General features: G+C 36.3%; 1 protein-coding gene across 1 annotated transcript; it reads left to right on the forward strand.

Annotated features, from left to right (window-relative positions):
* The first annotated feature begins 210 nt into the window (after positions 1–210).
* Positions 211–26,878, forward strand: PAICS (phosphoribosylaminoimidazole carboxylase and phosphoribosylaminoimidazolesuccinocarboxamide synthase). The gene is made up of 10 exons (XM_037829866.1): positions 211–424; positions 523–589; positions 3,992–4,189; positions 9,714–9,892; positions 11,036–11,215; positions 11,315–11,428; positions 12,401–12,484; positions 13,390–13,570; positions 14,140–14,298; positions 26,573–26,878. The coding sequence occupies exons 2-10, from the start codon at positions 574–576 to the stop codon at positions 26,737–26,739; spliced, it is 1,278 nt and encodes a 425-aa protein (XP_037685794.1). The 5' UTR covers positions 211–424; positions 523–573; the 3' UTR covers positions 26,740–26,878.

Below are 26,878 nucleotides of genomic sequence, written 5' to 3' on the forward strand. Positions count from 1 at the left end.
CGTCAAGGACGATACATTTTATGCACGTGGAAATCTCGGTTATTTTCCACGACTCAAGACTAGGGTGCTGAACACAGCGGAGTTTCTGTAATTTCTCTCCCAGAAGATGTAAACTTTTTTGCCCGTCTTCACATGTTTTCTCCCATCCGTTACCACTTGGTACGCTCCAACCTATCACCCTCTCTCGTACGCGGAGAAGAGATCCCAGTCTGCGAGCTTCTGTAGAGTGGGGCGGGCATGCGAGCGCGCGCCACTTTTCGCTTTTCTTGGAACAGCGCTGGGGGCGGTCTGGAGGCGGGGTCGTGTGCTGCGCCTGCGCGGAGGGTCTGCTCTTGGGTAGCTCTTTCTCCCGAAGTTGAGCTGGAACTCGGTCTTCGGAGACCCTTCGGGGTGGCTGCTGTTGTAGTCCTCTACGTGAACGCTGGTGGGAGCCCGGGAAGTTAGGGACACGCGTGTGGGCCGCGCTTCCTTTCTCCTCTCCTCGGGTACCTCGCTGACCGCCCCTTTTTTTTTCCCCACCAGATTCCTGCCTCTGTTCCTAGTGCGGTCGCTGACCTCAGTCCACTCAGGATAATGGCGACAGCTGATGGTAAGCAATAGGTATCGACGTCCACCGGGGACTCATGGGCCCACCACCCCGTTCCTGCCCTCCGGCGCTTTCCCGGATCCCAGCTTTGAGCTCGCAGGCTCGAAGCAGGCGTGTGCGGGTCTCGCGGCCCAGACCGCCGTCATCCCCGGGCGGGTGCCCGGCTTCTTGGCGGCCGTGCTGGGCGGGCGGACACGTGGCTCAGGCACTGCGGAGACGCGCGCTGGAAGCCAAAGCGCCCCGGGGCGTCTCCGAACTTTACTGAAATACACAGCACTGGCTCCGGGATAGGGGGAAAGTAGCAAAATAGAGGAGGGGTAATTAGAACGAGAGATGGCCAGGCATTGGACAGGTGAGTGGAAATCTGTAAGTAATAAGTACAGTTCTTTTGCAAAACAATCTTATGAGAATCGTGTTTAAGAGTGTTGACTCTTAAAACCAAAGTCTTGCTTCTCCTTTGTTAATAATTGAACCTTCTCTCTGGATTTTTCTGTCTGGATGTTGTGTCTGTGATCTTACTTTGTTTTTCTATTTTAAAGTAGAGTTTGATGCCATGATGGCTTTTGCCCCAAACTCTTAAGCAAAAAAATTTTCTTGCTTCACTTTGAATTTATCATATTTACTTGTCACTAATCGTTTTGTTCCCGAGTTGTCAGGCCCTAAGGAAAGATAGTTCCTGCCATTTATGCTGATAAAACGTTGGTTTTTCCACATATCCAATTTCCAAATTTTGTGAACCAAATTGCTTGTGTTGACTGGTCAGTACATTCTTTTCTACATAGAAAATTTGAGTTTGGATCAAAAGGACTCAACAGAGATCCAGGTGATATTGAGCAACCACTCTACAAAATCAAAGTATTGGACCGGAATTTTTCCTGCAATGAAGATATCTGTGCCTATAAACTAGTAAAATCTGTAAGATCTTTACTTTTCCATTTCTTTCCATCTTGTATTCCCTTGGTAGGTTAATCTTTCTAAAATGCACTGTCTCCCTTAAAAATGTTTAATCACATCCCAAGAACTATTAGAAGCCAGCTTGAAGACCCTTTGATTCAAATCCTGAATATTCCTGTTCTTCCCACAAGTTTACTCTCTTTTTATTTATGCTGTCTCTCCTGGAACAGTGCTAAAGAAATATAATGCTGTAACCAAGAAGTTAAGAATTAACAAATAATTATGATTACCAAATTATTATATAGGTTTTTTTTTGTTTACTCTCTAGTATATTGTAGAATAGCCTAAAGTTAATACCTGAAGTTACTGAACTCCCTAAACTAGTTTCAGCCTTTGTTTATATTTACCATAGTGATGGTTTTTCTAGCCTAGTCTCATGATCAACTCACCTGCTTATCTCTTGTAGCTCCAGTCCTTTCTACTCCTTAACTGCTGCCCCCCTCCACTTGCCCAACAGCAAAGTACACATATTCAGTGCTCCCACCATACAGAAGTTCTGCATGCACTCTTTCACTTACTGGTGATTATTCACCACCACTACCTATCACTTCCCTCTTCTGGCTAACTTTTGATCAGTCTTCAGATCTCAACCTAATCATTACTTCTTCTTTGATGTCTAGATTAGGTGGCCCTGTTATGGACATGTTATTCTACAGTGTATGTATTTATCCCATTATGTTTAGGATTATGTCTTGTTTAATAAATCACCTTCCCTTAGACTCATTCCCTTCAGAGTAGGAACTAGGCCTCCTTCACTTGTCCATCCCCAATACCTTGCACATTCAAAAATTGCTGATACCAAGAATGTACTCATGTTTTGGGACAAGAGAGATGATTTCTCTCCTTGGAAATTTTAAGTACTTAAACTTCTATTATCTTTTTTTTTCATGCATTTTTTATTACCACATAACAGTGGTAACTTTCAAAGTACAATTTAACAAATAGTTAGCAAATTTGAAAGAATGTCATGGGTCACAGTTCCCCAACTTCAGCTATTTCCATTATTGTAAAATGTAACATACATACAGAAAGGTGTTAACTTTTGATACACAGCTCAGCAAGTAGTTTATTGTTAGGGGTTACAGTTCCACAGTTTCAGTTCTTTCCTTATTATGAAATATAGGGTATATATATATAGAAAGGGGAAGACTTTCAAAGCACAATTCAACAAGTAGCTGTAGAGCAAATTTCAAAGACTCTTATAGGTTCTAGTTCCACCATGTCATTTACCTCCTTCCAGCCATTCCAACACCCCAGCATCTAAAAATATATATATATATTTATATAAAGTTTCAGTATTCATAGACCTTTGTTAAAGCTTATCTTGTTTATTGCTGCCCTTTCCTCTCACTTAATTTCTCTCTCCATCTTCTGGGGTGTCTAGGCAGTGACCGCCCTAAGTTGTTCATATTGAAAGGGGGTGTCAACCATATGGGGAATGGGGCTGCATCTGATTGTTGTTCTTAAATAGGCTGTTGCCTCTGGGTTTTAGGACTTGTCTGGCATAGGAACACTGGTGGCTTTAAGTTTCTGAGAGATAAAACTTAGTGAATCTTTTATAGAATCTCAGATAGGGACCTAGGTATTTGGGGACCACTTTTGGTAAGGGCATTGCATAGTGTGGCCATTTGGGATATCTAGCTGGAGTTTGCGTAAAAGAAACCTCCAGAATAGCCTCTCGACTCTATTTGGGATCTCTTAGCCACTGCAACCTCAGCTTGTTACCTTTCTTTTCCCCTCTTTTGGTCAAGTAGGCCTTTTCAATCCCTCTATTATCTTTTATCTTCATCTTTTTTATTGTTTCTAACGACCCAGGGTCTACCTTTGTTTAGGTCTTGTGCTCTACATCAAAATTGGATTAATTCCTAAAACTGACTTCACAGGACGAAAATGCCTCCTCTTGCACATTAACCTGAAACTAACAAAAACATCTGGCTGAATGTCCCCCATCTGCCTGCTACAGAAAGCAAAAGTCAGAAAAAATACAATATTTTTTTCCTGCAAGCTAATTTACATATGTATTGTGAGTGTAGCTATAAAAATACTATGTTAGTTACATGTATTTTAATTAATTTTAATTCTTTTTTAGTTATTCCATGAGAAAGTTAGATTGATAGAAAGAACACAGAATTTGATATCAGGAGACTGTATTTTGTCTGGCTCTGCCATTTTCTAATTTCATAACCTTGACTTTTTGATAATTAGTTTTCTAATCTGTATAATTATTTATATAATTGTAATTCTTCACAAAATGATTACCTGCATCAAATGTGGTAATGATGTGAAAGTACTTGGTAGATGATTATAAGTTTCTATGCAAATGAATTTTATTGAAATTATTACTTTAGTCACTTTGGATGTTCAGTAACTAACTGTTCTAGATGATTTAGTCTTTAACATTCAATAAATTTCTTCCTGGAATCTTGTTATATATCCTTTTTATTTCCACAGTACTGAACATTGGTAAAAAGCTTTATGAGGGTAAAACAAAAGAAGTCTATGAATTATTAGATAGTCCAGGAAAAGTCCTTCTGCAGTCCAAGGACCAGATTACAGCAGGAAATGCAGCTAGAAAGAATCACCTGGAAGGAAAAGCTGCAATCTCAAATAAAATTACCAGTTGTATTTTTCAGCTGTTACAAGAAGCAGGTAAGTGGTTATATACCCTCTTCTCCCCACTTCCCTCATACACCCCCTCCCCTTTCTCTCTCTCTCTCTCTCTCTCTCTCTCTCACACACACACACACACACACACACACTCACACACTCACACACTCACTAGGCTCTTTCATAGGGAAATGGCATTTTGATGAACAACATGTTGTTTGGGGATGTCACACAGCTGGGTTTATTTAAACCAAACCAAAACCTCCTAAACTTTACCATAGCACTTTACTTGGTTGGAATTAGTAGAATCATTTAGTTAAAAGGAATCTTAACAATTTGCTGCCATTCTTTATCTGGTGCATATATTCCCTCTGCAACTTCTCTCTCCTAGGACATCTTCATTATGAAGGAACTTACCTTTGAAGGAAGTCTATTATAGTTTTAGGCAGCTCTAATGGATGAACTGAATTTTACTGTAATTTCAGTTCAGTTCCTTGTTCTGCCCCTTGGAGATAATACAGAATTTCAAATCCTTCTTTCACTTGAAAGTTCTGAAAAGTATTTGAAGATAAGCAGCCACACCTTCTCTCCTGCCATTCCCCAAGTGATTTCCAGGGTTTCTCTCCTACTGTAAAACTGATTAAAGACTTTTTTTCCAATAGAGACGTCTGAGAGAGAAATTAAGATAGAACATTTTGTAGAGGGCATTTGGAAAGAAGGAAGAGGGGTGGAAAGGAGAAGTACAATAATGAATTTTTCTCCGGGGATTCAGTCAGCAGCTGATTGGTCTTCAGTGTATAAAGAGACCAAGAAGAATAACCTCTAGTGGTAGGTAGGCTGCAGAAATGAACTTTGATCTTCATGGATTTGAGCTCTTCCCTATAGTGTAAGAGACTTTACCTTGGATTATTCAACCTTTGAAGCCTCTGGTTCTTTATTTGTAAAACAAACCCTTTGTTCTTTATCATCCTTTGAGTTCTAATTTTGTAATTTGATAACTTTCCATATGTTTTTACTTCCAATATTGCCACTTGTCTTTTTCATTACCTAGGGCTTCCTATAAGCCCTAAAATCTTTCTTAAATCAAAAGGAGAATTTCTTACTTTTGTTTCTAGTTAAGGTAGATGTCCTTGACTTTCACAAAATAATAAGGCAGTGCAAGTTAAATTCATTCTGTCAGTCCATTTCTTGAGTAGTCTTGTTCCTTCCAAAGTACCCTGTTTCACATTTTTAAGTTAGTGTGGGAAAAAATACTTTTAATTGCAAACCTGATATGTCATCTACATCATAAATCCCTTTGTACATTGAAAGTTTATATTGCTATGAAATTAAAGAACCTCTTATAGCCTAAGTCACAGGATTTTTATTTTCAAGGCCTTCTTGGTTAGTGATATCCCAATGATTAAGTAAATTTTTAGAGAGAGCATCAAACAAATTTTAAGTTTTTTGAAATGCAGATAAAACATCTGATTCATTTTTAACCTCCAGTTTATCTCCCTCTGCCCATCCACATAAAGATTTTCTTAAGGGGCTTAATCCTTTAAAATATTGCCAAAAATAAATAGCTTCTTTGTACCATTAGTAATTTATACATACCTGTGGGATTATGTGTACAATTAAGTACTGGACAAGGAATACTAGTCCAAGCTTTTGTTTGCTTATTCTTAAAGCATCTCTCTGTGCTTTTGGGGCTTTGGGGAAAGTGAGTTAGGATGACCCAAATTGTCCCTGTTTGTCCAGGACTTCCCCAGTTTTAACTCTGAAAGTCCTGTTCCCAAGGAAATTGAGGTAGCTGGTGACCCTAAATGGAGTACACCAACAATTATCTTTAAACTCTTACCATATTTGATACCTCAACTAAAATTTACTGGGTTCACATGTATTGTTGAAAGGTGGTGTCTAGGTTTTATACATAACATTGTGAAATTAAGGAAAACCTAAGCATTTAAAAATTTTAAGATTAGTTTTAGGGCATAAATTAGTAATCCCATTACTCCTTATATAATTTTTACTTATGACTAATTAAATAAGTGCTGTATCTAGATGACTGTCAGTCATCTATTTAAAACTGTTTTTTTAATACTTAAGATCATGTTCCAAATTAAGGTGTTTCTAGGAATTAGAATGGAAAGAACACTGGACCAAGAATCAGAAAATCAGAATTCTTGTTTTCTCATTGTTAGTCATAAGCAAACTGTACAGTACTGTACAAATAATAGGTAATGCTACTTTTTCATGGAAATAATATTACACATGCTGAATCTTGAGTTATGAAATTTATGGATGTGGTCTCAACACTTAAAAATCAAAATCTAACCTTTCTGGTGATGATTAAATCCCGGTTCCTCACAGAAACCCACTGAAACTAATTTTGTGTAATATTAGTGATATGAATAACAGTCTGGCAGTTGCTAAACCACAGTTGGGGAAGAGAGATGGCCACAAGGATGTGTGGGCAGGTTAACTAGAATATATGGCCATCATAATCCAGACTATGTAAGTGACATCCCCCAGGCATCTGAGACCCTGGTGTGGTAACACTCTTCCTAAACAACAGGGTGGAAGGTTCACCCTCTGCAAACTCCAGTGCAGGCTCATCTTTTTCACGTGCATCTGCTCTCCTGACCCAAGTTTTCTTGGCTCCAGACCTTAGCTTCCATGGTTCTGCCTTTGAAGTCATTTTTCCTTCAGTCTGTCCTTTTTAGTCCAGGCTGGTCGTGGTTCTGTTTATATAGATCTTGCAGAAACTTGTTGGTTTCGCATGCAGCACACAGGGTCCCAACCGTCAGACAATAGGACTTTCTACAGATCCTTTCTGAGTAGCTGCATTTCCAATCCTGACTTGTACTGAAATGGCTGACTGGTTCCAGGTTTGGTTAAATCCTCACATGGGGCAGTATTCTCTGGGGACTTGTTTTCCAAAAGCTCAGAATTTGCCAAACTATCAATTTCTGGTTTCCTTGTACACAAGAGTTCATTTCTCAGCTTATCCCTTTCCTCTTGCATTTTACTGTAAGTTGCAAGGAGAAGCCAGGCTGCACTGTCCACATTTAATTTGGAAATCTCTTCAGCTAAGTATCCAGTCTCATCACTTTTAAATTCTGCCTTCCATCCTATATCAGGACTCATTTTTGCCAAATTCTCTGCTACTTTCAAACAAGGATCGCCTTTCTCCTTGTGTGACACATTCATCATTTCTTTCTGAGGCCTCATTGGAAGTACCTTTAGCGTCCATATTTCTACCAATAGTCTCTTCAATCTAGGTTTTTCCTACAAGCTCCTCACAGTTCTTCGAGAATTTTCCCCTTATCCATTTATAAAGCAGTTCCAGCATTTTTGGTATTTGCAAATCACAGCAGCACTCCACTTCTCAGTTCCAAAATCTGTTTCAGTTTGCTAAAGCTGCTGGAATGCAGTAGACCAGCTTCTGTGGGGCTTTTCTCTCCAAACTTCTCTGTTGTTTATCCTCTCATAAAGGACTTTAGTAAAAGGATTAAGACCCACCTTGAGTGGGCTGAGTCACATCTCAATTGAAATCACCTAACCAAAAGTTCCTGCCAGTAATAGGTCTGCACCCACAGGAATGGATTAAAAGAACATGGCGTTTCTGGGGTCCAAAACAGCTTCAAACCAGCACACTATTGTTTATATTAAAACAATAAAATTAGATATTCATCAGTCAAGCTTGGTAGACAAATGAACAAATATGCCTGTAATGATTACCAGACCTAAGAAAGAAGAGCTTTTGAAACCAGGCATCTAGTTACCACTCTTAGTTAAGGATTGATTTAAATCATCTGCCTGCCCAAAAGGTCATTCATTAAAGTTTGTTAAAATGATCATTTTTTACTTCACCCATCCCATTTGCTCCCAGAGTTCCTGTTTATGCAACATACCATTGTTTATTTTTTTTCTTGTTTACATTGACTTACTAGTCAAACCCAAAAGGAATATAGAGAATACAGTACAGGTTTTGGAATCTGGCAATGCATTTCAAGCCTAGGCACCATTACTGTTTTTTTTGTTTTGTTTTGTTTTGTTCTTCACATTTTTTTATTGTGAAATGTAACAAATATAATTATGGTTTGTTAATTTTCTTGGGGTATGGTAGGAACATGTTTGAAACAAAGTAGTTATTTTAGGTTATTTGTTTTTCTTAATCCTTTGCTTTGTTTGAAATGTGTTTTTTGTTTTAATTTTTTGATAAAGTTAAAAAATTTTAAAAAGAAAAAAACATATAGAGACAGGTGATTACATTCAAAGTACAATTTGCAAGTAGTTAAAACCATTACTGTTTGAAAGTATGGCCTCATTTTGTGAAATTACTTCTTTGCTTCTTCCACTGTGAAACGTAAATAATACCTACATCAAGAATTCTGTGTGAGTTAAATAAGGTAACATGTAAAGCAGGTTTCCTTTAGTATAGCTACATGGGTAAGATCCAAATTCCCCAGCCTTTTCTGATAAAAGGAAAATTTGATCTTAAGTTGGGATTGCAGGTATTAACATTACAAGCCAAAGATGAGTATTAACCATGTTAAACCTGTTAGAATCCTGGGAGATGTTTTAATTCACTTGAATGCTGTAGCATTAATTTGTGCTGTGATTTGATAAAGACTTCCATGCAAGTCAGTGTAGCACAGTGTTTCATGGACAGCCCTTGGAGTTCAGCCAGTATGGGTTAAAAACCCTGTTTACACTATGTCTCAAGTGTCCTTGTCTGTTGTGTTAGATGATTATAATTGTATCTACAATGTGTGGTGTGAGGATTAAACAAAAAAAAAACAAACAAACATATTTACAGTGCTTAGAACAATAGCTGACATAAAGTAGCTTCTTGACATGTTAACTTATCATTAGAGACTTTTTTTCCCAAAGGCCATCATATGAACTGGCTTCCATCCCAAACATCACAGTAACATAACAATCTGAGGGAGAGAGAAAACAAGTATTTTCTATGTTTTTGGCCAAATTGGCCATTATGTGCCTGTTGTAACCTCTTGGATGCTTTTTTCCAAGGATTGTTGGTTTTAAACATTTAAGAGAAACAGGCTCCTCAGAAGTTAGGGCTGTATCTGATTGTGATATGTAGCTCTCAGTAGATTGATATTCTGTATGGCCTATATAATACTGGACCACAGAATCTGAGAATCCTGGAATCAGATAAAGTTTAGAGAGAATTTAATGGCACTTAGTAAGTCATGTGCCTTGTGCAGAGTTAAATACTCATTGGCAGAGGAGGTATTTTTTGAATGAATGGATGGTAAAGACACTGGGACCCAAATCTTCTGGTCTAGTATATACTTTGCCATGCAGTATTAAAGGTGAATATTCTTTAAAATTTTGATAAAAGCAATAGAAAACCATTTTAATTTTCTTTTCCTACTTTGACCTTTTTTCAGAAAAATAGATTTATTGATAATGCTATTTAGGGGTAAATGCATTTGCTGGATAGAGGTTTTGTGTATGTGTGTGTGTGTTTTGTAAAAGATAGTGTTATGCTTCAGATCTACCTTTCCAAATAAAATTTTAATTTTTTTTTTTACTTTGCACCATTAATATGTAGGTATCAAAACTGCTTTCACTAGAAAATGTGGGGAGACAGCTTTCATTGCCCCCCAATGTGAAATGATTCCAATTGAATGGGTTTGTAGAAGAATAGCAACTGGTTCTTTTCTCAAAAGAAACCCTGGCGTTAAGGAGGGATATAAGTTTTACCCACCTAAAGTGGAGATGTTTTTCAAGGTAATTATTTTATGTTTCTGTGTTTTATTATGATAACATAGCAGTAAACTTGTATTACAAAGTCAAAAGATTTAACCATCTTAAAGATTTTGGTATGCCACATGTTCCAGATATTTATATCAATAACGACACTTCCATTAGCAATGATAAATCAGTTTTTAAAAACAAAACATCTGTGAAGATCTACTTATCTTGCATTGGAATAAGATGGCTAACAAAATGAACAGATTTGAATTAGTTATTGGAAGAAGAAAACATTTAATTCAAAATTTCAGAAAACTTACTGTTGCAGAGGTTAAAGTAAAAGCTTGTCTGTGGAATCTTACTATATTCCAATACAGGGAAACTATTTTATTAATGTCTCTTTTATAAGCAGAAATACATAAAATAAAGAATGATCGAGTACAAATTGCTAGCTGTGAGTTTTTATTGGTTTTCTCCATTGAAACTGCATTTTTCATCTTGGTTTATGTTGTTAAGCATAGTTCTTCTAATTGGGAAGCATTGTTAGTGTGTTGCATTTTTAATCAATGAGTTGCATAACTTGGAAGTGTCCATATTATGATTATAATTACATAAATGAAGAATTCATAAAAGAAGGATTTCATGTAAAGTTGGGACACTACCTAGAATAGAATGAAAGTATTGTATTTTTTTATTACTAGGTTTACTTTTTATATAGTCTCTTGAATTATCTAAATCTTCCTAAAGATCTGTAGTTTTTTATAAGTTCTTAGCAAAGATGCAGTTTGAAGGTTATGAAAACTGCATTTAGGAAAGATTTGATTGGTTAATATGTGTTTTGGCCTTCTTAACCATCTGTATTGATGCTTACTAAGGAAAAATAAAAATCATCAATTTAATTTGTTTATCTTGGTTTATAGTAAGATCAAATTCTTTCAAATACATCATGACCTAAAATAAGTCACTTGTGTAAATGTTTTAAATTTTAGAGTAGCTATAGACACAAGACAAACTAAAATTAATTACTTTGAATTAAAGGGTATTTTGAACAAAAATCTTTACATAAGATGAATATTTCTGAGGAATTCAGCCTTGAGGAATTTTTTTTCTAAACTGCTTTTATGAAAGGTTCAAAAGTTTTCGATTTAAATTAATTGTACTTCTGTACTTTATTCTCAGGATGATGCCAATAATGATCCACAGTGGTCTGAGGAACAGCTAATTGCTGCAAAATTTTGCTTTGCTGGGCTTGTTATAGGCCAAACTGAAGTGGATATCATGAGTCATTCTACACAGGCAATTTTTGAAGTATTGGAAAAATCCTGGATGCCCCAGAACTGTACACTGGTTGATATGAAGGTAGAAATAACACAAGGAGATTTGAAAGTAAAGATTATAACTGGGAAATGCCTCAGTAGTACAGTTTTAAAAAATTTTTTGCTGATGTGTTGTTTCTAGATTGAATTTGGTGTTGATGTAACCACCAAAGAAATTGTTCTTGCTGATGTTATTGATAATGATTCCTGGAGACTTTGGCCATCAGGAGATCGAAGTCAACAGAAGGACAAACAGGTGATACTTGAGATTTTTTTAACCTTTGTGATATAGAGCTGGGATAGAGAAAGGGCGGATGGGAGGAGAATAAAGGTAGTTATTATTCCCTATGATATGAACCTAATTTATTGATTGCTATTTATATTTAAAGATAAATATCTCCTATGTCCTGAAAAAGAAGATAGGAACAATACATTTACATAGCAGATTTATCAGCTATCTTAATAGACTCTCATAACAACAGAAACATTATTCTTGTTTTGCTGATTGAAAACTAAGGCTATGAGAGGATAAATATCTTCACAATTACAAGAGAAAATGGCAGATTTGGGACTTTACCCCAAGTCTTCTGGCCCTTATACCATTATTGCTCTTTCATTTGAAAAACAAAATTAGGGCAAGACCATCTCTACACTTAACAGATAAGTAATTCTCAGGGTAGTTAATTGCAGTTGCTAATGTGGAAAGTTAAAACACTGATTTTTTTTTTTTTAATTCAATTTTATTGAGATATGTTCATATACCATGAGGTCATACAAAGTATACATTCAGTTGTTTACATTACCATTAATTATATAGTTGTGCATTCATCACCAAAATTAATTTTTGAACATTTTCATTACCACACACACACACAAATAATAAGAATAAAAATTAAAGTGAAAAAGAACAATTAAAGTAAAAAAGAACACTGGGTGCCCTTTTTTTGGCCCCCATTTTTCTACTCATCCATCCATACACTGGACAAAGGGGAGTGTGGTCCATATTGCTTTCCCAATCACATTGAAAACACTGACTCTTAAATGAAAATATCATTGTCTAAAATCACTCTAGTCGAATTCAGGAGACAAATTTGTAGATTTGGAAACCTTTTCCAGTATATCCCTTGCTGTCCTAATTCTTGATAATCCCTACCCAAAACACAGAAACCAAAAACTTTCAGAATAGCAAGAGATACTTGTATTCTAAACTTTCAATCTTGTTTTGTAGTCATATCGTGACCTCAAGGAAGTAACTCCTGAAGGACTTCAGATGGTAAAGAAAAATTTTGAGTGGGTTGCAGAGAGAGTAGAGGTAAACTTTCTATAGTAAACCCATACTGTATCATGTGTTTTGTTTGTTTTTTTTTTCCTAAGAAAATCGTCTGTTTAAAAACAAACAAAAACCAATGTGAAGGGGTGTAGTGCTTATTTTTCAGGGACTTGAAAGATGCACCTTTAAGAAATGTACCAGCTAGACTGATGTACTAGAAATCTTTCTGTTAAATTGGCTGTGTACCCTTCCCAAATCCTGTTGGGGAAACCTGGAATCCTTGTCTCCTCCTTGCTCCTGCTGGGGAAACCTGACTCTCCACTACTCTAGAGTTCCATTGGGATGGGATAGATTCCCCACATTCAGAATTAGAATTCCAAGTGACTTTAAAGTGTCACTTAAGTTTTATGGTACTGTTATTACTGTAATTCCATAAAAGTTTAATGGAGTTTATGGTTATCCAAGAATCAGAACCACCTTTTAGAACACAATTTCCATGAAAATATGCAATTTGAGTTCTAAGCAATTAACTTAAAAATTTATAACATGTCCTCTGTAATTCAGCTGATTATGCCTTAAAACCTTCATTAAGCAGAATATGCTAAAAATCTTAGGATGAAATATTTTATATTCCAGTGTCCTGAATATTAATTAGAAAGCATGAGTATTTATCTTGCTTTATATATCAATAAACATAATTTATCTGATAAATCATATTAACTGTGAAGACCACTTACTTTCTACAGAGAGGTTATCTTTTAAAATCACTTGTCATTTTGTTTCTGGTTGTCTCTGTCTTAAATTTGGTTTGTTAAGAAAGAAAATATTCTATCCAGATGTAAATTTACTATAAACTATAGCTCTGTATACTGACTATCTTATGGTACTCATGTTAGTCCATTTTTGTCTTTATCTTCTTTTTTCATATTCCATGTTTTCCTTTCCAGTTGCTTCTGAAATCAGAAAGTCAGTGCAGGGTTGTAGTATTGATGGGCTCAACTTCTGATCTTGGTCACTCTGAAAAAATCAAGAAGGCGTGTGGAAATTTTGGCATTCCATGTGAACTTCGGGTAACCTCTGCCCATAAAGGACCAGATGAAACTCTGAGGATTAAAGCTGAGTATGAAGGTAATTTAATAACTAGAGCATTTCAGGAAGTTCCCTTGATTTTGCCAAAATATTTTATGTTTTAGTCTAATCTTGCTGAAAAAGAGCTTTGCCACATTTCCAAGGGAAAACAATCATGTAGTAGGCTAAACTCTCATGATACTCATCTCCAGAGTTTAAGATGCTTAATGGGAGCTTAGAAAAGAAAGGAACAGGGAGACAGAATTGAAAATGTGAGCATGGAAGGAAAATAAAGACTAGAAATATGAGGACCTCTGGCATCTTTATCTGCTAAGTCCCTCGAGCATTGTTTCTTATATGCTTTAACAGAAAATAAGCCTCATCAGTTATGGGAGGTCTGAGGTTGAAATAGCAGATCCTCTCAAATATCTTTAATGGCCATCTTCTGGGAGGCTGTCAAGCATGAAATTAAGGAATAGTTTCAGAATATAGTGCATAAAAGAAATGCTTGATGGGATATCATTGATCTACAATAATGGAGCCCTGGAAACACAATCCAATATTCATGTGTTTCTCTCAACTGAAAATGTTGAATGTTTAGCATACTTTTTAACTTGTAATTTCCACAGGGGATGGTATTCCTACTGTATTTGTGGCAGCAGCAGGCAGAAGCAATGGTTTGGGACCAGTGATGTCTGGTAACACTGCATATCCAGTTATCAGCTGTCCTCCACTCACACCAGACTGGGGGGCTCAGGATGTGTGGTCTTCTCTTCGACTACCCAGTGGTAAGATGCAATGAATTCTGTAAAACATGTACAGTGGTATTACAGATAGAATAGTGTAATGAAATCCCATATACCCATTACTCAGTTTAAGCAGTTAGCAAATGACCAATCTTTTTCTATCTGTAGCACCCAGTCTCCAGTCCTGCAGGATTATTTTATAACATATCCTAAACATTACATTATTTCATCCTTAACTCTTTAAGTATGCATCTCTAAGTGATAAGGGCTCCAGTTTTTATATCATAATTACACCATGTTCACAACTAAGAAAAACTTTCTTAAAATCATCCAATCTCCAGATAATGTTCAAGATTTCCTAGTCATCTCATCTCTTTTTACAATTGGTGTTTTTGAATCAGGATCCTTACAGCCCTTATATTGCATTTAGTTGAGGCCTCTTAAATCTTTCTTTTTTTTTTTTTTTTTTTTTTTTTAATTTATTTTTGTGGCAAAATATGCGTAACAGTGATTTTAAGTGGACAATTCTTTGACATTAAGTCAAAGACTTATATCATTGACAGTGGGCTTTCACTTTTAACTCTCTCTTAATCTGTAACAATTTCCCCTCCTTTATTTGTCCTGTAGAATTTCTGTATTTTGGCTTTAGATGATTACATTCCTGGATATTTAACATGCTCTTCTATCCCCATATTTTCTATAAACTGGTGGTGAGATCTGTACTTAGATCAGATTCAGATTTTTCTGAATACATTAATCATTGTAATATATTTTATAAAGTGAATGATTGGTAGTTTTGCAGAGAAAATAAAATTTTATTTTAAACAATTGGCCAAAATAAATGACAAACAAGGAAGCCATATCTGTTGATTGAATGAAGAGGATTCATAAAGTACAGTATTGTTATGTTCATCATAGTCCAAAATGTAATCCAGCATTTTACAAGTCCTGAGAGTCACTATTATTTCAGTAAGAGTTGTTTTATTTGCTTATTGCTTATCACTAATTCAATCCCAGACTTTTCTTCCAGTTTTGTAAATTACTACTTTATATGCATCAAGTACATTAAGTACTTGAGTCCTCTCACCTGTTAGGTTGTGGACTGGCTTTTCTTTAGGCCTGTGGCACCACTGCTGTCTTAGTCTCTCCCTTCACCATCATTCATTTTGCCTTCCCCTAGTTTTGGATCTTCTCTTTCCTGAATTCCATGTGTTCTCCTTTCTTGGTTTACTTCTTATTGCAGTGGAGCTTATTCTTTAACTTCCTAAGAAAAGGGTATATGGGAGGTCAGATTTTTGAGACTTTGTATCTCTAAAAAGTTTTTATTGTAGCCTCATAATTAATTGATAGTTTAGGAATAGAATTCTAGGTTTAAAATCATTTTCCATCAGAATTTTGAAGGCATTGCTACTCCAACATCTTTCAGTTTCCATAGTTGTTGAAAACGCCAGTGCTTTTCTGCCTTTCTGATGCTAGGGTCCTTTGTGAATCTTGTTTTATTCTTTCTGGTAACTGGTAGGCTTTTTGTTGTCCTTGTTCTTAAATTTTTCAGAAGTATGTCTTGGTGGTCTCTCTTCATCCTAGGCTTTCAGCGGGCTCTTTTGATCTGAAACTCCGATTCTTTAGTCCTGGAGAATTTACTTGAAATACTTAATAATTTCCTCCCTTTATTTTTTCTTTTCTTCCTTTTTTGGATTTATTATTGAAATTTGGACCTCATTTTTGTACTGTGCTCCTTTTCTTCTCATAGCGTCCTTTTCTTCTTTAATCTTTGCAGTAACATTTGCATCTCTGATAATAGTCTCTTCCACATTAGTTCCTTTTCTCAACTATTTAGTGATCTTTGGCTGTTCTCATTTAAGAGTGGAACACTGTAAAAAGCTAATTGATTGCGGATGTATTTAACACTGAAAATTGTATATTTGGAAATGGCTATAATGATGAATTTTAGGCTGTATATGTCTTACCAGAATAGAACTGTACAACAGAGTGAACCCTAATTTAAATGATGGACTATAGTTAATAATATGAAAGATATCACACTAGTGCAGAATATTGATAGGGAAAACTGTTTAAAAAAAAAAAAAGCCAGTTGGAGGGTCTATGTAAGTGGGTGGTGCTTGTCAAAAATGGTCTCCTGTATAGGGTGATTTGGTAAGTGATTTTAGTAATGCCTCACGTTTAGGGTATTTCAGTCCTCTCACATGCTGACCGGAATTGCCCAGAGAAACTTGCCAGTCTCCTGCCTGGAGGTTATATACCTGGCTGTCAGCATTTTGGAAACTGAGTGGGGAAAATGTGTGGTCTCAACATAAGTGTGTACACTTAATGATTTTTTCACTAAAGTACCCCTTCCTTCAACTCTACCTGGTGTCCCCCAAGTCTAGATACTTTGTGTTTTACCTTCTTAGGTTACTTCTCATCTTTCTCAACTTCAAGTTTAGAATTAAGTTTTCTTGAGTATTGGTTAGTTACCACTTCATTTGTTTTTGAGCTGCTAAAATGTTATTGCTGTGATTAGCTCTTGTCCTTATGACTTTATGCCTACTTTCTTTATTCTCTTTACAGTTGTTTTAATATGGTTTCAAAAATAGTGTTCAGTCCATCTTTTTTCTCTCTTTTAATGCAATTTTATTGATATAGTCACAAACCATACAATACAAAGTATACAAGCAGTGGCTCACATATATCACATAGTTGTGCATTCATCACAATAAATTTTAGAAAATTTTCATTACTCCAGGAGAAAAAAAGAGAAAACCCAAAATATCCTATAACCCTTTATTGCCCTATCATTGGTGTGGTAAATTTGTTACTGTCGGTGAAAGAATATTGAGATTAATATTAGAGTTAACTATAGTCCATAGTTTGCAGTAGGTGCATTTTTCCCATACACTACTCAATTAACATCTTGTAATAGCTTCATATGTATGTTGTAGTTCATGGAGGAAACTTCTTGTATTTGTACCGTTAATCATAGTCTTCTTCCACCACAAGATTTTCTCAGTTATACAGCCCCATGTTTTAATCTGTGGCTTTCCTTTTGGTTATTTATATATCTCTAAACTTCCCCTATCAGAGACATTCACACACAGTTTATCACTGTTAATTAGATTCACAATGATGTGTTACTATCACCTCTATCCATTTTCATTCATTTAAATTCAACCTTGTTAAAAATTCTGCACACTGTAAGCAACCACTCCCCATTCTCTACCTTCATTCTATCTCTTGGTACCCTATATTCTAGATTCTATGTCTATGAGTTTACATAGTGTAATTAGTTCATATTAGTGAGATCATATGATATTTGTCCTTTTGTGTATGACTTCTTTCATGCAACATAATGTCTTGAAGGTTCATCCATGTTGTCACATGCTTTGGGACTTCATTCCTTTTTACCACTGAATAGTAGTCCATCATATGTATATACCACATTTTATATATCCATTTGCCTGTTGATGGACACTTGGATTGTTTCTGTCTTTTGGCAGTTGTGAATAATGCCACTATGAATGGTGGTATGCAAATGTCTGTTCATGTTCCTGCTTTCAGTTCTTCAGGGTGCATACTGAGCAGTGGGATTGCCAGATCATATAGCAACTCTATACTTAGCTCTCTGAGGATCCGGCAAACTGTCTTCCACAGCAGCTACACTTTTATATTCCCACCAACAACAAATGAGTGTTCCTTTTTCTCCATATCCTCTCCAACACTTGTGGTTTCCTGTTTGTTTAATAGTGGCCATTCTGGTAGTTGTGAAATGATACCTCATTTTGGTTTTGATTTGCATTTCCCTAATAGCTAGTAAAGATGAGCATTTTTTTATGTGCTTTTAGCCTATTCTTATTTCCTTATTGGAAAAATATCTATTCATGTCTTTTGCCTATTTTTTTATAGTTTTAAAAATAACTTTATTGAGGTACTATTGAGACAATAAACTGCACAAATTTGAAGTGTACAATTTGATAAGTTTTGACAATATTAACATGCCTATGAAACCATCGTCACAGTCAAGATAGTGAACATATGTATCACCTCTAAAAGTTTTCTCATGCCACTTTATAATCTTTCTCTCCCATCCTTTCTCAAACCACCCTGCTCCAGGTAGCTATTGATCTACTTTCTGTCACTGTAGATTAGTGTGGTAGGCAGCCTTCTAAGATGGACTCCAGTCATCTCCTTCCAATACTCATTGTCCTTGTGTATTACCCTCCACTTGAGTGTAGGCTGGACCTAGTAACCTGCTTCTGATGAACGAAACACAGCAAAAGTGATGGGATGAAGACTCCAAGATTAGGTTACAAAAGAATATGACTTCCAATTTGTTCATTCATTCTTGCTCTTTTTGGTTCACACTTGCTCACTCTGGTAAAGCAAACTGCCATGCTGTGAACTGCCCTAATGGTTGAAGCCCATGTAGCAAAGAAACTGAGGCCAACAGCCAGGGAGAACATGAATCTTCCCAACAACTATGTGAGTGAGCCTGGAAGTGGATCCTTCCCTGGTTGAGCCTGCAGATGAGATCACAGCCCTGACGTCTTGAATTTAGGCTTGGGGGAGACCCTAAGACAAAGGATCCAGTTAGCAGCATTCAAATTCCTTACCCTCAGAAACTTTGATAAATGTTGTTATTCTAAGTCATTAGGTTTTGGTGTCATTTGTTACATAGCAGTAAATAACTAGAACAATTAGTTTGCATGTTCTGGCATTTTATATAAATGAAATCATTTCTATAATAACTGAGTATCATTATTTTGAATTTGTCTTGCAGGAGTTTATTCTTTTTTATTGCTTAGTGGCATTATTATGTGTGGATTATTTTTAATAGTGTATAGGGATCTATTACACAGACACAAGCTTGTTTTGTAAAAATAATTAATAGACTTTATTTGTTAGTATAGTTTTAGGCTTACAGAATAATTGAGCTGATAGTACATAGTGTTCCATATACCCACCCCACCTTGCTGTGGTTTTAAATTTTTTGCCCATTTTTAATTGGGTTGTTTGTCTTTTTATTGTTGAGTAGTAGGATTTCTTTGTATATTCTGCTTAACAAACTATTATCAGATATTTTCTTCTATTGAGTTGGCTGCATTTTCACACTTTTGACAAAATCTTTTGAAGCACAAAGTATTTAATTTTGAGGAGGTCCCAATGAGTTATATTTTCTTAGTTGCTTGTGCTTTGGGTGTAAGGTCTAGGAAACTAATGCCTATCACTAGATCCTGACTTCCCTACTTTTTCTTCTAGGAGTTTTATGGTACTTTTTCTTATATATAGGCCTTTGATCCATATTGAGTTCATTTTTGTATAGGAGTGAAGTAGTAGTCCTCTTTTTCTTTGGATATGAATATCTACTTCTCCCAGCACATTTATTGAAGAGACTGTTCTGTCCCCACTTATTTACCCCTAGTATTGGTGTGGTACTAGTAAGGTATTCATATTAAATATAGGCCATAGTATGCAAGGGGTAGATTTTCCTATATACCACTCTGCTGTAAACTCTTTGTAAAAGTATCATACCATAGAAGTAGATCATGCAAGAATTATTTATATTTCTAGTGCTAATCTGTGAGATACCTGACTTTAAACAAACGCTATTTATCAATACCACACTGATACTTATAATCCCATCAGCACCCCTTTCCATTTTTAAGTTCAACCTCGTTATCGGGTCTGTACCTATTAGGCAATCATTTCTCCTCTAGCGTCTATCTATCTCTAGGTCCTCATTTTCAAGGCACTGATTTTACATTATCCAGGAGGTTCATATTAGTGGTATCATAAAATATCTCTCCTCTTCTGTCACTCAGCATTATGTCCTCAAGCTTCATCCATGTTGTTAAATGTATTAGGACATCATTCCTTCTTACTGTTACATTGTACTCCATCTCATGTATATACCACTTTTTTTAATCCACTTATCTGTTGAAGGGTACCTGGATTATTCACTTCTTTTGGCAGTTGTGAAAAATGCAGTTTCAGTTTTCGGGATATGGATACCCAGTTCTCCTAGCCCCATTTGTTGAAGAAACTAATCTTTCCCAGTTCCATGGATTTGGGAGCCTTGTCAAAAGTAATTGACCATAGATCTGAGGGCCTACTTCTGAATTCTCAATTTGATTCCATTGATCAATATTTCTATTTTTGTGACACTACCATGCTGTTTTGAGGACTGTGATTTTATAGTAGGCTTTAAAGTCGGGAAGTCGAAGACCTCCCACTTTGTTCTTCTTTTTCTAGGACACTTTTGGCTATTTGAGGCCCCTTTCCTTTCCAAATAAATTTGATAACTAGCTTTTCCAAGTCTGCAAAGTAGGTTGTTGGAATTTTCATTGGAATTGCATTGAATCTGTGGGTCATTTTAGGCAGAATTGCCCACAGGCATCTTAACGACGGTTAACCTTCCTGTCTATGAACATGGAGTATCTTTCCATCTGTTTAAGTCCTCTTTGATTTCTTTTAGTAAAGTTTTGTAATTTTCTGCATAGAGGTCTTTTATATCCTTGGTTAAGTTTCTTCGTAGATACTTGATTCTTTTAGTTGCCACTGTGAATGGAATTTTTTTCTTGATTGCCTCTTCAGTTAGGACATTACTAGTATATAGAAACATTACTGACTTCTGTGCCTTAATCTTGAATCACACCACTTTGCTGAATTTATTAGCTCAAGTAGCTTTGTCATTTGATTTCTCAGGATTTTCCAAATATAGAATCATATCATCTGCAAATAATGACGGTTTTACTTCTTACTTTCCAATTTGGATGCTTTTTATTTCTTTTTCTTTCCAAATTGCTCTGGCTAGAACTTCTAGCACAATGTTGAATAACAGAGGTGACTGGGCATCCTCGTCCCATTCCCAGTCTTAGGGGGAAGGCTTTCATTCTCTCACCATTGAGTACTATGCTGGCTATGGGTTTTTCATGTATGCCCTTTATCATATTGAGGAAGTTAACATAGATTACTTTCTGAAGTGTTTTTATTATAAAAGGGTGCTGAATTTTGTCGGATGCTTTTTCAACATCTATTGAAATGATATGATTTTTCCCTTTTGTTAATGTGTTGTATTACATTGATTTTATGTTGAACCACCTTGCATGCATGGAGTGGAACCAACTTGGTCATGGTGTATAATTCTTTTAATGTGCCTTTGGACTTGATTTGCTAATATTTGGTTGAGAATTTTTGCATCTGTATTAATTAGGGAGATTGGCCTATAGTTTTCCTTTCTTGTGGTATCTTTATCTGGTTTTGGTATTAGAATGAGTTAGGCAGTGTTCCTTTTTCTTCAGTTTTTTTGATCGAATTTCAGCAGGAATGGTGTTAGTTCTTTTTGGAATGTTCGGTAAAATTCTCCTGTAAAGCCATCTGGCCCTGGGCTTCTCTTTGTAGGAAGATTTCTGATGACTGGTTGGATCTCTTTACTTGTGATTGCTTTGTTGAGGTCTGCTATTTCTTCTTGAGTCAATCTGTGTTGTTCATGTGTTTCTGGGAAACTGTCCATTTCCTCTAAGTTGTCTAGTTTGTTGGCATCCAGTTGTTCATAGTATCCTCTTATGATTTTTTTAAATTTCTTCAGTTTCTATAGTAATCACTCCCCTCTCAAATTTGTGTGTGTGTGTGTGTGTGTGAGCTTTTTTTTAATGATTTTTTTTATTGTGGAATATAACATATACATAGAAGTGATACTTTCTAAGTGCCATTTAACAAGTAGTTAAGAGTGCAAATTTCAAAGAATTTTATGAGTTACTGTTCCAGTTTCAGTTATTTCTTTATTGTGAAATATAACACATATACAAAAAGGTAATATGTTTCAGAGTATGATTTAACAAGTTACAAAGGAAATTTCCAAAAATGTTATGAGTTACAGTACCATAGTTTCAGTTATCTCCTTATTGTGAAATACAACATATATACAAAAGGTGATAACTTTCAAATTACAATTTAACAAGTAGCTATATAACAAATTTCAAAAGATACTATGGGTTACAGTTCCACCATTTCAGTTCTTTCCTTCTAGCTATTCTAATACCCTAGCAACTAAGAAGAAAATTATATAGAAATTCAGTATTCATAATCCTTGTTAATTCCATCTTGTCTGTTGCTACTCTTTCCTCTAGTTTAATCACTTTCCCGATCTTCACGGATATCTAGGCAGTGATCACCCTAACTTGTTCATGTTGAAAAGGGGTATCCACATTATGGGAAAAAGGGAGACATCTGGTTGATGTTCTTGAAGAGGTTATTACCTCTGGGTTTTGGGACTTAATCTGGCATAGGAGTTCTCTGGAGGATTTAAGTTTCTGAAGAATAAACTTAGTGAAGTGAGTGAAACTTTTATAGAGTTTCAGATAGGTATCCGGGTATTCTTTAGGGTTTTCAGGACTACTGTTTGGGCTTATCATTCTGTGGCCACTTGGCATATCTAGCTGAAGCTTGCATGGGAGTAACCCCCAGGATAGCCTGGCATTCTCTTAGCCACTGAAACCTTATTTTGTTGCCTTACTTTTCCTCCTCTCCATCTCATTTTTTATTTTATTTGGATCTTCTCTCTTTTTGACTTTGTCAGTCGAGCTAAGGGTGTGTTGATCTTGTTGATCTTCTCAAAGAATCAACTTTTGGTTTTATTTATTCTTTCTATTGTTTTTTATTCTCAAGATCATTTATTTGTTTTGTTATTTCTTTTCCTCTACTTGCTTCAGGGTTAGTTTGCTGTTCTTTCTCAACTGACCTTCAGTTGTTAAGTTAGGTCTTTAGTTTTAGCTCCTTCCTTTTTAAAGGATGCATTTAGAGCTACAGATTTCCCTCAGAACTGCCTTCAGTGTATCCCATAGGTTTTAATATGTTGTGTTCTCATTTTCATTTGTCTTCAAGTATTTACCAATTTCTCTTGCAGTTTCTTCTTTGACTTCACTAATTGTTTAAGAGTATGTTGTTTAATCTTCATATAGTTTTGAAAGTTCTGGTTCTTTGGTGTTAATATATTGATTTCCAGCTGCATTCCATTATGGAATCTTTTTAAACTTACTGAGACTGGTTTTGTGCCCCAGTATATAATCTATCCTGGAGAATGTTCCATGAGCTCTAGAGAAGAATGTATATCTGGGTGTTTTGGGATCCAAGGATCAATATGTCTTTTAGGTCAATTCATTTATCACATTGTTTACGTTCTCAGTTTGCATATTGGTCCTCTGTCTGGTTTTCTATCTATAGAAGTAGTACTGTAGAAATGTCTGTTGCTTCCCTCAGTTTTGCCAGTGTTTGTCTCATGTACTTTGGAGCTCCTTGATTGGGTACATAAACATGTATGATTGTTATTTCTTCTTGGTGAATTTTCCCTATTAATATATAGTGCCCTTCTTTGTCTCTTATGACATCTTTGTATTTAAAATCTATTTTATCTGATATTAGTAGATCTACTACTGCTTTCTTTTGGTAATACTTTTTGGAACATTTTTTTCCATACTTTCACTTTTAATTTCATGTCGCTGGGTCTAAGACCCTTACTAATACTCTTCATTTTTTTTTTTTCTCACCTGACATAACTGCCTTTAGTGTTTCTTGCAGAGCAGGTCTCTTGTTAACACATTCTCTCAGCATTTGTTTGTCTGAAAATTTTAAACTCTCCCTCACTTTTGAAGGACAGCTTTGCTGAATAAAGAATTCTTGGCTGGTAATTTTTGTCTTTCATAATCTTAAGTATGTCATACCACTGCCTTCTCACCTACATGGTGCCCACTGAGTAGTCAGTACTTAGTCTTAGGTGGTTTCCCTTGTATGTGGTGTATGTGGTGAATTGCTTCTGTCTTGCTGCTTTCAGAATTTTTCTCCTCTTCAGCATTTGAGACTGATTAGTATGTGTCTTAGGGGAGGTCTATTTGGATTTATTTGAAGTTCAGTGGGCTTCTTTGATTTGCATATTTATGTCTTTTACAAGGGTTGGGAACTTTTCCGCAACTATCTGCTCACTCTTCTTAGCCTTATACTCTTCTTCTAGGACAGCAATGATTCTTATATTTGTGCACTTCATGTTGTCCATCATTTCTCTGACATCCATTTCAAATTTTTCAATCTGTTTTTCACTATTTGTTCTTTTGTGCTTTCACATTCAATTGTCCTGTCCTTATTCTTTTCTCTGCTTCTTCAAATCTGCTGTTGTCTCTCTAGTATATTTTTAATTTGATCTACAGTGTCTTTCATTTCCATAATATTTGCTATTTTTCTATTTACTCTTTCAAATTCTTTTTGCTCTTCTAGTGTCTTCTTGATGTCCTTTGTGTCTTTAACCAACCCATTGAAGTTCCTTTGGAAATTCTTATGTACTTCTTTGATTAGTTGTTACAAGTTCTCCTCCGCCACATCTTCTTCAATTTTCCTATGTTTTGCAATTTCCTATTGATTCTCAGCATTTGCTTATCTTGATAAGGTTATTTTGGGATATGCAAGTCTATTTGGATGTGTGTATAAAATTTGGCAGAACTGCAACTTGGGTAGAGTGCACTTTCTCTGTCTTCCTAGCAGATAGTTCTCTTGGGCTACCCCTTCTCAAGCTCTCTTTTCCCTGACTGCAGCTTCCTGCTGGGTAGGGTGCAAACCAGGTGGAAATCCAATTAACGCAGCAGTTCTCTGTGTGCACTGGAGACTTCCAGCCCCGGGGATGGGTATAGGCGCTGTGCAGTTCAGTGGAGAATCCGCTGAAGGGCACAGAGGGTCTGGTGGTTCCCAGGCCTCTGAGTGTATCAATCTCGGGCTGTGGGGCTGCAAGTTGCATCTTCCCCAGTCCTTGGCCAGCTCAGGGGTGTGCTTTTCATTTGTACACAAGATCCCTGCCTGTCATGCATGCATGGGCCTCTGGGGTGGGGTGGGGGTGGGGCTCCTGGTGCTTCCTTGTAGTACCCTCCCTTATCCTTACCTCTCTGCCCATGCATGCTACAGGCCTCTGTGGAGAAGAAACATAGACAGTGCAATATAGACTGTCTCTCTTGCCTGCCACTTGTCAGATTGGTTCTGCTCAGTTCTGCCTCCCCTGTCCTCCCCAGAACCAGGCCCCCCACAGCAGCCCTCCTCAGGGCTGAGGGGTAGGTACTGTGTGCTGCATCAAGGTTTCTGTGTGTGGCCAACACAAGTCCTCTGGTTCCCAAGTTCCCTCATTTTAATCCATTTTAACCAGATATCTTATTATATCTTTTCAAGTTAAAAATCTACTGTAGCTAATAAATGAAGCTATTACCAGATTTATGCCAGAGGAATATAGGTTATCATCAATGGAAATTGAAAAGGTGAATGGTGAGCAACAATTTGGCCATGTTTATCTAATAATATACAAAAACGAGAGACCGGTATCTGTAAGATTTGTGCATTCTGCCATTACACTTGGGATAACCTTTTGAAGAACAGATACAATGGCCTTTGTAAATCCTGAATACTGTCTATTTCTTTCTCTGATGCCATACTTAATACAGAACCTAATTTTTTTACTGAAGTTTCCTGATACTAAGAGTCCTAGGTAGTAGGTACAGATGTTTCAGGTAGTAGAATGGGGCACTCCACAGTATAGTGGTAGTGGTAGTGGTGGAGGTAGTGGTGGAGGTGGAGGTGGTGGAGGTGGAGGTGGTGGTGGAGGTGGCAGTGGTAGTGGCGGCGGTGGTAGCGGTAGTGGTAGTAATTATGGTTGGCATTCATTGAGTACTTACTATCTGCCGGGCACTATCCCAAGCACTTTACCTGTTTTAACTCATTGAGTCCTCACATAAGGTAGCTATTAGTTGTTCCCATTCACAGATCAGGACACTAAGATTAAGTAACCTGGCCCATGTTAGATAGCAAGTAAGTGGTGGAGCCAAATAAATTAATATAAATCAATAAATTGAACTTGTGATTTATTCTTTAATATTTTACTATGGATAGTGAGACTCAAGTGCGAAGACAAATGGAGTAGCTGAAGTATCAAAACAGTAACAAACCTCAAGTATAAGAACAGGTGCTTCTACCCACCTATCTTGTCCTGTGTTTTATTTGTATTCCCTTTCCCCTGGATTTAAAAGTATGCATGACGAGAACATCCAAAAAAGTAGGTTGCTTTGCAAATGGATTCATAGAGAAGATCGTATCTGTTTGGAGCAGATAAATATTACTTTTTCCTCTTTATTACTTTACCACTCCTTCCACACAGAATCTACTTTAAGCAAGAATTATAGTAGCATTTTATTGTCTGCAGCTAACATAACTTTTCTGACCATAAAAAGGCTCAACTGGTATTTTTATTATTAACTGAAAGTTCAATTTTTTTGTCTTTTCCTTTCTGAATCAATAGGTCTTGGCTGTTCGACCATACTTTCTCCAGAAGGTTCAGCTCAGTTTGCTGCCCAGATATTTGGATTAAACAACCATTTGGTATGGGCTAAACTTCGAGCAAGCATATTAAACACATGGATTTCCTTGAAGCAGGCTGACAAGAAAATCAGAAATTGCAGTTTATAAGAGCATTGTTGCATTTTTTTTTAGGAGAAAAACTACAAATTTCTTAGATTAGCTGTGGGAAAAAAAGCAAGATCATTCTCCGTAAAACAGAAAACAAAGTTTATTGAATAAATGGTTCTAGATTCATGGTTTAGTAGAA

Source organism: Choloepus didactylus, chromosome 3, assembly GCF_015220235.1.
Source record: "Choloepus didactylus isolate mChoDid1 chromosome 3, mChoDid1.pri, whole genome shotgun sequence".
NCBI lineage: Eukaryota > Metazoa > Chordata > Mammalia > Pilosa > Megalonychidae > Choloepus > Choloepus didactylus.